Below are 12,347 nucleotides of genomic sequence, written 5' to 3' on the forward strand. Positions count from 1 at the left end.
GGGTGGGGGGGTGGGAAGCAATGGAGAAAGGCAGAAGATGGTTATCACAGTGTTACTGGAGGGAGAAAGAGAGGGTAGGTGGACGTGGAGAGACAAGAAAGATGATGGTGGACTCTAATGAATTTATAGGGCACTTTGAGAAGAAAATAAAGCATCGCAGTAAGGACACCTCATCGACACTTTAAAATCGAACTCCCCAAAAGACTTACGTTATTACCAGATTTTAAAAATGTTTGGACTAGTTAATTAGTTTTTGACAAAAGAAGGATTAATTGATTTGTTTTGAAAACTACAGTGACTAAAAACGTCATCGTGACGGTGCCGTTTGTTGGATAATGTACATAGTTTCCCTTCGTTCTTAACAGCCTGTCTGTCAAACCAAGAAAACCTTACTACAGGGAGAACGAGAGGATAGGTGGACGTGGAGAGACAAAAAAACCTTACGTTTTTCTTGTGCCCCCTTCAAATAATAAAAGAAAGATGCATCTATGGCCTACGATGAGGATAAGGGAGTCATTCAAGATTTCATATTTGAAAAAATATGACTGGAATCTTCAGAGAATGAATAGTGAAAAGAAGCGGCAGTCTCAAGAAGCCAACGACAAAAGCAACCAGCAAAGACTCTTGGATGATGCTGGTGAGAACAGCACTAACCAGCAGAAACCAGCAAACAATTCTAAAGCTGTTATGATTTGCAGAGAGATTCTCATGGTCATCACTTGTTGCTACTGTTGCTTCTGTTTTGGAGGTAAAGTTTTAATCTTTTTGCCCTTTTTAGTGTATCTTGTGAGTTTTTTTTTTTTTGAGGGCTCGTGTTTGGATTGGTGTTTGTTTATCTGGGTTTTTGTTTATTTATGAGCTTAATTTGTGGGGTTTGATTCTCAGAATCACTTCATTGCTTCTGTGCGATTCGTTGGAACTTAAGTTTGAGGATTTGAGTGTTCCTTTGATAAACTCCATGCGATATTGAAGGTGATGATATGAATAAGTATACTACTTGGCGGTGTAGAGCCACTTGTTGAGTTCTTGGAGTCGAGTTAGTGTGCTTAGATTTAATGCTAGACTCATGAATGATTGTTTAATTGTTTTCGTAGCAAGTAAGATTATACATGTATAAAGTCAGAGATGGTTTTAGGATTCGTATTGTATGAGCACTTCAATTAATTGTGATAGCCTTTTAAAATATAGGGTTTTCTATTGAATCTAGAAACTATTGGCATAACCCACTTAAGCACTGTTTGACCGAATGGGATTTAGAATAGCTTAGGGATTAATCGTTTCCCTATGATGATATCGTCAATATGATGAGGTGTTGGGTGATATGTAGTTTCATTTGGAACATCTCCTTAGGAAGCTCAGAGAAATCAAAAGCGAAGATTTTCCAACAATTAATTGTGAACTGTGATGTTATTATTGGCTGATGTGTGAAGCTGCAAAGATCAAGCACCTGTGGCTACTCTATTTTTGGGCTAGAGCACTTTTGAGAAATCAAAATGAAGATTTCCCAAGAATTAATTGAGAACTGTGGCATTATTATTGGGTTATGTATAAAGATGGAAAGATCAATCACCTGTGGCTGCTCTATTTTTTGGCTAGAGTAATTTGTGAGCTGATCTACAAACTAGCAGGATTCATTTGGCTCACATTATTCCAGGAAATGAGCTCAATGCTTGAAGGGGTGGAGGTTTTTTCTCCAAGAAAAAATGAGCTTGGGGGTTGTTTCTGATTAGCTAAGCATGTGTTGCTAATGTAAGAACATGGGGGCATTTGAAGGGCAACAGTATTCTTTACATTTTCTGATAGATGATTGGATTAGGAGTATAAATCAATAGCATGAGGGGAAAACTCTTGCAACTGGAAATGATGCGGTAGAGCTGGTTGGCTCATTCCACCCCCTTGGGCTTTTTAACAGATTTCTGGCATTTATTTGAGTTTGGCAATTACTAATATCTCACTGATAACATTAAATTTGGTGGTTTTAAGGTGGACTTTGTGTTTTTAAGTTGTGGGTAATAAGATGCAATATACTGGAGTGATTGTGAGGGACTACGTAGAAAGCAAGTGGTTTTAAGAGTGATGATCCAATCGAGATTTTTTATTGGTAGTGAAGTGATGAATAACGATAGCATACCCTTCCAACCTTTCTTGGACGCTTGATCATACTTAAATAACTTGTTCTTTCTGATAAACTTTTCATCAAGTTCTTTGTTGGCACCTGTCTGGGTTGTTGCTTGTATCTTGGACGATTCCTGTTTCTTTGGAAAATCTTGTCCCTTTGCTAAATCACTTGTGGATTTTCCATTTTCCTGATAGTGCTCACACACACACACGCACACTAAATTATTTGCTTTTTAGAGACTGGAGATAATTTTGTCAGGGTGGTATCCACCTGTCCGCCTCGTATGTGATCTTTAAAAAGGACTATGGGTGTATACTCAAATGAGGTGAATGGATTCTACCAGGCTTCATTTTGCAGCACAAACGCAGGTGCACGGTTGCACCGCATCAAAAAGCATGACTTTTCATGTTTTTGCTGCAGTACCAAACCGGCAGCATGTCTGATAAATTGAACACAAAGGGTTCTGATTTCCGAATTCATTATTTGCCATAAGGACTTTGGAAAATGACAGTAGCTGCGCTAGTTATATGACTAGAAAGACTTCCATTTGACATTAATTCTTTCTCTTTCAGCCTGTGTTGATCAAGACGAGGAATGATGCTGTTTTGGAAGGGGTTAGGCCACTGGATCTGCTTTTTGAAGATAATATTTCAGAAGGTGGGACAGGAATTGTACAGTTTAGGTGTTAGTGTTTGCTAGCGTCACGGACTTCATTCTTAATAGAAAATGAAGTGATTTGTGATCAAAACTGATATCATGCCGTTGAGAGTATGCAGTAAGCTTAATGTTTCTATCTGGAGATTATGCTGTTAGTTCATTTTGCACAAGTTACAGGGTGCACTGTCCGTGTTCGTGTCAGGGAAACATTCATTAAAATTATCATCTGTAGTTGTCCTCTAACTACGATCGAATATTTGTGCAACCACGAAAACCTCCAGCCTCCCCACCCTCCCTCTCCTTTCCTTGGATCAAACAATTCTTAAAATAATCTCTTTCCATTTGGTACGGTGAAATACACCTCGATCTTATCAAACCTCAAGCATAAAGCTGATGAATGGCAGGATGGAATAGCTCTCACTTGAGAGAGAGAGAGGGAGGGAGGTATACCGATTGAGATTGGATGAGAAGAGATGATTTTACGATGGGAGAGCGGTCTTGCAGAGATTGGGTGGTTATTAATACAAATGGCACAACAGAATCGGTACTGTTCTGGAGACAACATTGCAGTTTTTTCTAGATCAGAAAACCTAGGTAATCATCCAATTTCCTATCGTTAGTTCGTTACAAACTAACAAGGTTGCTCATTCAGACACGCTATGGTTAGGTTGTGTGGAAAGTCCTCTAGGTTAGATAACATTGTTGTATAGATTTAGTCTAGCAACTCATGCATAAACTGGTCTCATAATTACCTATTATTCTAAAAAGCATGGGTTTTTACTATACAAGGCTCGCTCATCCTCTGCTGTGTAACATTTTAATTTTTTTTAATTTGATCCTTCAACTTTTTTTCAAGCAATTTAGTTTCAATTGAAAAACAATTAATTTTAATTTCTTGAGACTGACTTGACTATCCTATACTTTATTTACTAACCTAGACTAGCCTTATAGAAGGGGACCTAGGTCTGGTTTATCCTTGTCTTCTACTTTCTAGAATCTGAAGGAGGTGCCAGTCTTTTAGGTATAGGAAAAACCGGAAAATATAAGATTGAAAGAAGAGGGTCGAAATAAAAAAGCATCACATATGGATGGCATGCTATATTTTTATAAAAGATGCAATTTAATTCTTGAACTTTAAAAATCATGCAATTATATAATTTTAGTGCATTGATATTTTTTCAATTCAATTTCAACACAAAAATTTATTTGTGTGACTTTTTTAGTTTCTAATTGGAAGATGAGAGAGAGGTCATTAAATTCCAATCAAAGAGAAAAAGAAATATTGTTAACGATTTAAGCTATTAAAATAAATAATATTTGTAATAAATAATTTTATTTGATGAGAGGAGTGCATATTAAGTATTTTTTTATTATTTTTAAAATTTATAAAAAATATATATGAACTAGAGTTGGTTTTTAAATTCGAATTAATTTTAATTTCTGTGGTGGTTTTTTAAGTCTGTATATAGATTTATCATAATTGTTACAATGTTTTATGAGTGTTTTTGGTAAAAAAAAATGGGTTTTTTAGTATTATTCTCCAATCAATACTTTCTGCTTTCACGTTCACGTAAAAGTAAGCGAGACTGGTTAATTTTCATGTGAGAGATATAATCATTTATCAGAAAAACCAATCCATAACTGTAACTGAGCAGATCCACGTCCCGCACTAACCAGACTTTTCCACGATGACAGAGACAGCCGACACTCATCTTAAAAATCAAGACGAGTTAGTTGCACTGCCAACGCCACCATTAATGCTGGAGTTATAGTTTGAGTGTTTTTGTTTTTGTGTTTAAGATGTGTTTTTAATAATTATTTATTTTATTCTTATTTTTCTAAAAATACAAATTAGTTCCTGTTTTTCTAAAATAACCAATTAGTCCTCCTTGTTTTGAAAATAATTAATCAAAACTTTGATCGCCTTGAATCACCGCACCAACTTCTCACGGCTTTTAAATACTAAAAATACTGTATCGCTCTCTAAAAAATTAAAAATACTGAGCGTTTAGTGCAGTTTAGTAATATGTTTTTTAAAGCATTTTTCAATTAAAAATATATCAAAATATTTTTTTATTTTTAATATCAATGTATTAAAATCATTAAAATAGTTTAAAAAGTATTAATTTAATTTTTTAATAAAAAATATTTTAAACAACATAAATGATCACAATTTCAATCAATCAAACACTTACTTTATAACTATAAGATGGCTCCTTTGTGTTAAAGGTGGTGTTTTAAATTGTGGTGATAATTATTTTTTAAAATATTTTTTGTTTATAAATATATAAAAATAATATTATTTTATTTTATTAAAATTATTTTTCATATTAACACATCAAAATAATTTTAAAATATAGATAAAAATTAAATTTTTAAAAAACAGGGTTTGAAATGCAATTCCAAAATTGTTGTTATTTTTTTCATGTGAATCACATTGTCATCTATCACTCATAAACAAATTGTCATAGTTATATTATCATGGGCTACACGTAAAATTTATAATTTTATTATTTAATATAATGAATGGTTTTACAATGTTGAGAGAGTAACTAAGAAAATCTCACTTCATGATACTCACTTTGAAGAAAGTGATACATGCAAGGAGGATAGAGAAGTCTTAGGTAGAATTCTTATGTTTTTTTATATTTTATGTTTTTATCTGTCTTTTTTATTTAAAGTGGACTTCAATAAATAACCAATAACCAATTTAGTTATATAATTGATTTTTTTGTGCTCAAAAGTCTTTGCTCAATAATTATTTCTGGTTTATAAAAAAAAAAGGCCATTATCGTGGGACTATCTTTTCATTTTATATCTATCAAAAAATTTAAAAAAAAAATCCAACTGAGAAATAAAAATTATTTAAGTATAAAATTAATTCCAACCCAATAGTTATTTTTTAAGAGCTTGCCCAATAATTAATTTTGGTTTCTTCTCATATGCATGCAAGCACGCCATGCTCCAAAACCACTGAATCCCCACCCCTCCAAACCAATCAAATAAATACCCCAAACCCAAACTCCCGATAAAATCCATAATCACACTTTCAATAATCCCCACCTTCCCTCGCTCACTCTCTTCATAACTCCTCCCCGCCGACACCCTTACCCCCCAACAGACCAAAGAAAAATAAAAAAATGGTGCAGCACCCAGTGGCAGAAGCCAACGATCAAAGCCCATTCGGGACCCTTTCCCCATCTGAATTCTACGCCAAACACCAAGTCACCCACAATTCCGAATACATCACCAACACCCGGGGTCTCAAGCTCTTCACTCAATGGTGGACCCCACTTCCCCCGACGAAAACTATTGGCTGCGTAGCCGTTGTCCATGGCTTCACCGGTGAATCCAGCTGGTTCGTCCAATTAACTTCAATTCTCTTTGCTGAACATGGGTTCGTTGTCTGCGCTATTGATCACCAAGGCCATGGCTTCTCTGATGGGCTTGACAACTTGATATATCACATCCCAGATATCAACCCAGTTGTGGAAGATTGCATGCGGTATTTTAAGACTTTTCGCGAGACTCACGCGCCCAATTTGCCGGGTTTTCTGTACTCGGAATCCCTGGGTGGGGCGATAGCTTTGTACGTTACGCTCCGTCAGAGAGGCGTGTGGGATGGGTTGATTTTGAATGGGGCTATGTGCGGAATTAGTGCCAAGTTCAAGCCACCGTGGCCGTTGGAGCACTTGCTTTTCGTAGTCGCGGCGGTGGTACCCACTTGGAGCGTGATTCCCACTCGCGGGTCGATTCCTGAGTTGTCGTTCAAGGAGGAGTGGAAGCGGAAGTTGGGGTATGCGAGCCCGAGGAGGGTGACAATGAGGCCGCGCGCGGCTACGGCATACGAGTTTATGAGAGTGTGTAAGGAACTTCAAGGGAGGTTTGAGGAGGTGGATGTGCCTTTGTTGGTTGTGCATGGTGGTGATGACGTGGTGTGCGACCCTGCGAGCGCCAAGGAGTTGTATGAACGCGCTGCGAGTGCTGACAAGACATTGAAGATGTATTCTGGGATGTGGCATCAATTGATCGGTGAGCCCGAGGAGAATGTGAATTTGGTGTTTGGGGATATGGTCGAGTGGCTCCAAAACCGTGCCGAACGCTATAAGAAGGATGGGGATGTAGCTCACGCTGCTACCAGCGATGGTGGCGCGTGATATGTTCTTTGTTACTGGTAGGAAAATCTTCTTTCAGATAATTTAATGTGGTAATATTTTAGCGGGTGCAGTCATGGATCATAACATGTACCAGCCAAGGGGCAACCTGTGATTTTTTTTTTTTGGTATTCGCGAGTATCTGTACCAGTGTAGGTGCACTTGAACTAATCTCTGAAATTATAAAGATAATGACCAGTAAACCTGTGACCCGAGGATTATGGCGCTGGGCAACCTGTGATTTTTAATATGGTAGGTGACGGAATTAACAGAGGAATGGGACGTTGCCCTAAAATTTGTATTTTCTTGTGATTTTTAAAGTTTCTTTTTGTTATTATTTATGATTGTAGACTGAATTTGGGAATTAATTTGAAAAAGAGAAATCTTATTGAATCGCTTTTTTTTTTATTGATTATAATTTTTTTAGTTAATGTTGACTCAAGTTTAAAATAAGTTTGACTAATCAACTCCATCATATTCTGTAATTTACTTTTGTAATTAGAATATACTTAGATCATTGCTTTATATTAAGAGTTGATTTAATATAACTTAATTAATCTGATGTAATTTAGTTGATTTGGTAGTAAAATTATTAAAAATATAATTTAATTAAAAATATTAAAATAAAAATATATTGAATTAATTTAAGTTAATCTATTAAGTTTTTAACTCAAATCATGAAATTAAAATGACCTCATAAAAAACAAATTAAAATTAAATATAAAAGTTAATTCTTAATTAAATCGATATTGTAGGATTAAATTGAAAAAAATAAATTCATTTAAAAAGAGAGACTAGAAAACAAACAACTAAATTTAATTTAAGTTAGCCTATTAAAATTGCAACTTAGATCTTACAATTATAATAACTCTATAAAAAAAGTAAAATAAAACAAATTATGATGCTAAAATTTTAATTAATTTAATATTGAAAAATGAAATGAAAAAATATTAATTTAAAAAAATATTGAGTCAATTTAAGATAATCAATCAAACTCGCGACTTAGATAATGGGATCAAGATAACACTATAAAAAGAAAAAAGAAAGCTTAATTTCAAATCAATCAAATGTTAAAAGATTAAATTAAGAAAAAAATAAACTAAAAAAAGATAAAAATAAACTTGAGTTAACTCGCAACTTAAGATAAGTAATTCTAATGTTAAATGATAAAATAAAAAAATAAAAAAATAACTTGAGTTAATTCAAGTTACCTCACCAAATACGTAGACTTAAGTAATAAAATAAGAATAACTTTATAAAAAGCAAAAAAAAAAACATTATAAAATTTAATTTCAAATCAATTAAATATTAAAAAATAAAAATTAAAAAATAACTATTTTTTTAACCAAAATTAACTTAATCAAATATATATATACAAATTAGGTGGGGCAGCAGGCCATTTCAAAGGGAAGGTAATACTATTTTTTTGTACTTACTCCAGTATTCTGTAACAATAACTACACCATCACAGGACACAACTTGAAGCGTGCAGCATTGTATGATCTCATATTCCTCTACTTTTGTTCTTGAAAGTGTAATACATAGACAAGACAACCCAGATATGATTTTTTTTTTTTTTTTATCAGACCAGATATGAATTTGATATGCTGAGAAGTGGTTGTTGTTGATACTGAAGCTATATATTCTACTGCAGCTTTTGCAACAAACTGTAAAATGGTACCTCAATTCGAGTTTTCAATCCTCACAAGCGAAAACTACTATATAATTGTTGGGTTTGCTGTAACTTCTCTTCTTCCATGTGGAAACTGGATATAACTCTATGAAAAGTCGCATAACTTGGTTTCGAATTAAAATCCACTTCATGCATTAGACATGGAAAACAAAGGGAAAAATGTTTGATCTACCAAGAAGAAGACAATCCAGTTACATTCTCAAGTCGCTGTGAAAATTCAGTTCATGTAAACTCATAATGCTCAAGCCTTTTGGACTGTCTGAAGGTTCTTCAAGAGTGAGCACTCCCTAGACCACTCCTCTCCTATATCTCTGAAAACAGAAAGGGAAAAGGGAAAAAAATGGAAAGCATTTGTTTCATTTCTTCTATGTTCCTTTTGTGTATCTAATGAGTTTTACCGGACTAAAAGTTCATCAAAATGTTCTAAAGATTTCTGGAAATGATTCGTGCTTATATATGCAGGCTCGTAGCTTACATGGCTAAGGGTGATTTCAAGTATTTATATCAAGGTGAACTGACCTTTGGTGGTATTAAGGTGCGTGAGCTACTTTTACTGGATTTTTCTTGAGAACTTTTGGCTGAACAATTAAACAGGAATGATCATCATCATCATCATCATTCTACTACTCCTTGATATGTTTTTTCCTTACACTTCGGAAGATCTTTAATACATCTACTAAATAATGGCGCAGTCATCTTCTGAAGAATTTCTGGAAGATAAAGCTTTCGATTCAACCAGTTCCACCATGAAAGAAAGATCTTCGACATCAGATTCTCATAAACTCTCATCATCTTTGATTCCAAATGCGTAGCATGGTTAAAACTGAATTGTAAGCAGTAACTTGTATACATGTCATTGCTGCCATGCAAAAGAATGGTGCTCCTTCTGTGAGAATCTGTAAGAGTCTGCCTTTGCAGGCCGTTGTATACCCTCTAATTAATACCCCATTAATTCATTGTTGGAAAAAACAAGTGAACAAGATATGATTACTTATTACTGTGCATTTTGTTTACGTTTACAAAGCTAGTTTTCAAAGATAAACTATTAATCTACTGCAAATTTGTCATCTACCATGTCTTAATTACGTTAAGTTTTATGATCAAATTTGCCCACGCTATAACCACTCAAATACTTATTACTCTATGTTTTGGTTATGTTTCCAAAGTTAGTCTTCATAAAAAATAACGATCGAACTATTAATAAATTTGTCATCAAGCTTATGTGATGCCACGATATATTGGATAGATCAATTTAACACAATATTGTTTTAATATTTTTTTAAAAATTAAAACAACATGGTTATAAATTTTTAAAAAAATTAAATTAGATTTTACCTGAATTTTTAACTAGATTAACTAAATCAATCCCCACTTTATTTAATATAAATTCCAGCTCAGATTATGTTTTATATCAACAAAGTGGCAAGTTATCTTACATTATCGGTCTATGTTAAATATAAGACGGACTATAACCACTCAAATGACTCCATTGAGATGACGTACATCTGGCAACCATCTTTCTCATTAAAGAAATCGACGTCTTCTCATTCTTGCTCTCATCAAAATATACTATAGATAACTCTTACCTCATCATTTTTATTTTTTTGGTGTATTTCTCATCAAGCATGTCAAGAGTTGCTTAATTTTTTTTTTTTTTTAATTTATTGATATAAAAATAAAATAATATTATTTTAATATATTTATAGAAAAATAAACTTTAAAAATCAACAAATATTTTCGATCAACGCCTTCTCGTTCCTGCTCCCGTCAACACAAGACAACTCTCCCCTCGTCATTTCCTCCTGCGTGTATGTCTCATCAGCAATGTCAAGAGCTGCAGGAATCTCTCTCTTTCTCTTCACTTCAGTCCTCCTCACCATCTTATGGCTTTCTCCTGTCTCCCATCTCCCATCATCACTTCCACTAGTTCTTTCATTCTTTAAACACCAGGAAGACACCTTCATCTTGGAAAGCAACACCCACAAGGATGTCTATTATGATGAGGGCCTTGAGAATCAAGGGACTAACTCTTGGCCAGAGAATCCAGTGGTTGATGAGAAGGATGTGGTGGTGCTCACAGAGAAGGATGTGGCGGTGCTTACAGAGAAGAACTTCGGTGATTTCATTGCTACAAATCCGTATGTGATGGTGGAGTTCTATGCATCATGGTGCTATTGGAGTCGTAAGTTGGCACCAGAATACTCTGCTGCTGCTACCCTACTGAAAGGTGAGGCCGTGCTTGCAAAAGTTGATGCTACAGTAGAAATGGGGCTGGGAAGGAAGTATAAAATTCAGGGGTATCCTTCTCTGCTTTTATTTGCTGGTGGAATTCAAAAGGCTAGCTATTTTGGTGAAAGGACCAGGTGAGATCCATTTTTTCTTTTTCTTTTTTTTGCATGTATTTGGAGGGTTCAAATCTACGACTTTAATTTGCAGAACCTTTGGCTTGACCTAGTACAACTATCGATGCTTTATCGGCTAGCCCTTTTGGTTCTTTAATTTCTGACAGATGTGAAAATTTGGGACGTTCTGTTTCATTTTTTTTAATGCAATGTCTTCTTCTTCTTCTTTTTTAATTTTAATTTTATTTCATGAAAAGAGATGCTATTGCATCTTGGATGAGGCAGAAAAATGGCCTGGTTGCTCAAACTGTATCAACAACAAAGGAGGCTCATATGATATTGAGGACTAATTCTGTGATCGTGATGGGATTCCTTGACACTTTAGAGGTTAGTCCCTGCTTGGTAATATTTTCATTTCCATCTAATGAATAATATTTTTCAATTTCTATTTTCATGATGTAATCTGTCCAACTCACTACCATACCAGTCGATAAAATTTAAGGAGCTCATAATCACTGCACTCAGATTGATCGATTCCATATGAACTTCAAATTTTTGAACTTGATAAATATTTATGATGGAAAAGTGCAAATATTTCTCATCTGCTCGCAAGTTAAATCTTTCCTAAAAAATGGCAGGGTTCAGATGCCAAGGAGCTTGCTGCTGCTTCCAGACTGCATGCCGATATCAATTTCTATCAAACTGATAATGTTGATGTTGCAAGGCTGTTTCGCATTGACCCACAAATCAAACCTCCTGCTTTAGTCATGCTGAAATGGGAGATTGCAAATTGTAGCCATGTTGGTTTTGGTTAGTTTCATCACTTTGCGAGTCAATAGTTCGGCGAAATTCCATACAAGTTATTTGACCTTTAACGATCGATTCTACTCTTCTTTCTGCAGACGGTCTATTCACCGAATCAGAAATATCTGACTTTGTATCCACTAACCACTTTCAATTCACCAAATCAGAGATATCTGACCCTGTATCCACAAACAACGCGCCTTCGGTGATCACTTTTACGGTAGCCGATGCTTCACGTAATTTAGGCAATCCTATGAAACAGGCAAGTCCTTAAGTCTATTTTCCTGACGATAGAACTTCATGATTAGTTAACATGTCTATTTGTTCGCTCAGCTGTGGCTGTTTTCAACAAAATATTCGTTGGAGCTGATATCCACATTTGAAGAGGCAGCAAAAGCTTTCAGAAACAAGGTGTTCATTTTATTTTCTATATGCTTCTGCTAAGAGCACCTGGTAATTGGATTATCTTGTTGTATTCTATAACTCAGTTCGGTGAAAACTGCATCGTGCTTGTCTAATCTGGGATTCGTTAGGCATTACACTAACATAAAAGTTAAACAAAAAAAAAAAAAAAAAAT

General features: G+C 34.7%; 3 protein-coding genes and 1 long non-coding RNA gene across 4 annotated transcripts in view; all 4 read left to right on the top strand.

Annotated features, from left to right (window-relative positions):
• The first annotated feature begins 358 nt into the window (after nucleotides 1-358).
• On the top strand, nucleotides 359-2,923 carry LOC105130776 (uncharacterized). Its single transcript, XM_011033443.1, has 2 exons — nucleotides 359-748; nucleotides 2,692-2,923. The coding sequence occupies exons 1-2, from the start codon at nucleotides 481-483 to the stop codon at nucleotides 2,715-2,717; spliced, it is 294 nt and encodes a 97-aa protein (XP_011031745.1). The 5' UTR covers nucleotides 359-480; the 3' UTR covers nucleotides 2,718-2,923.
• A 2,869-nt stretch (nucleotides 2,924-5,792) lies between these two features.
• Nucleotides 5,793-7,264, top strand: LOC105130777 (caffeoylshikimate esterase-like). Its single transcript, XM_011033444.1, has one exon. It carries the CDS (start codon nucleotides 5,917-5,919, stop codon nucleotides 6,931-6,933), a length of 1,017 nt encoding a protein of 338 aa, XP_011031746.1. The 5' UTR covers nucleotides 5,793-5,916; the 3' UTR covers nucleotides 6,934-7,264.
• A 1,220-nt stretch (nucleotides 7,265-8,484) lies between these two features.
• LOC105130779 (uncharacterized) lies at nucleotides 8,485-9,631 on the top strand. The gene is made up of 2 exons (XR_843310.1): nucleotides 8,485-9,158; nucleotides 9,316-9,631. It is a non-coding gene; the product is annotated as an uncharacterized LOC105130779 (long non-coding RNA).
• Nucleotides 9,632-10,357: 726 nt separating this feature from the next.
• LOC105130780 (protein disulfide isomerase-like 1-3) overlaps nucleotides 10,358-12,347 on the top strand; it is a 3,212-nt gene continuing 1,222 nt past the window's right edge. Inside the window, exons 1-5 of the mRNA XM_011033445.1 lie at nucleotides 10,358-10,986; nucleotides 11,223-11,352; nucleotides 11,604-11,775; nucleotides 11,868-12,031; nucleotides 12,103-12,180. Coding sequence (XP_011031747.1) covers nucleotides 10,448-10,986; nucleotides 11,223-11,352; nucleotides 11,604-11,775; nucleotides 11,868-12,031; nucleotides 12,103-12,180 — 1,083 coding nt within the window. The 5' untranslated portion in view covers nucleotides 10,358-10,447. The remainder of the gene's footprint in view (nucleotides 10,987-11,222; nucleotides 11,353-11,603; nucleotides 11,776-11,867; nucleotides 12,032-12,102; nucleotides 12,181-12,347) is intronic.

Source organism: Populus euphratica, unplaced genomic scaffold (assembly GCF_000495115.2).
Source record: "Populus euphratica unplaced genomic scaffold, PopEup_1.0 scaffold29.1, whole genome shotgun sequence".
Classification (NCBI taxonomy): domain Eukaryota; kingdom Viridiplantae; phylum Streptophyta; class Magnoliopsida; order Malpighiales; family Salicaceae; genus Populus; species Populus euphratica.

Coding starts and splice junctions, on each gene's coding strand:
- LOC105130776 (XM_011033443.1), top strand. CDS start 481: ATGCATCTATGGCCTACGATGAGGATAAGGGAGTCATTCAAGATTTCA. Junction 749..2,691: donor CTGTTGCTTCTGTTTTGGAG/GTAAAGTTTTAA, acceptor TTTCTCTTTCAG/CCTGTGTTGATCAAGACGAG.
- LOC105130777 (XM_011033444.1), top strand. CDS start 5,917: ATGGTGCAGCACCCAGTGGCAGAAGCCAACGATCAAAGCCCATTCGGG.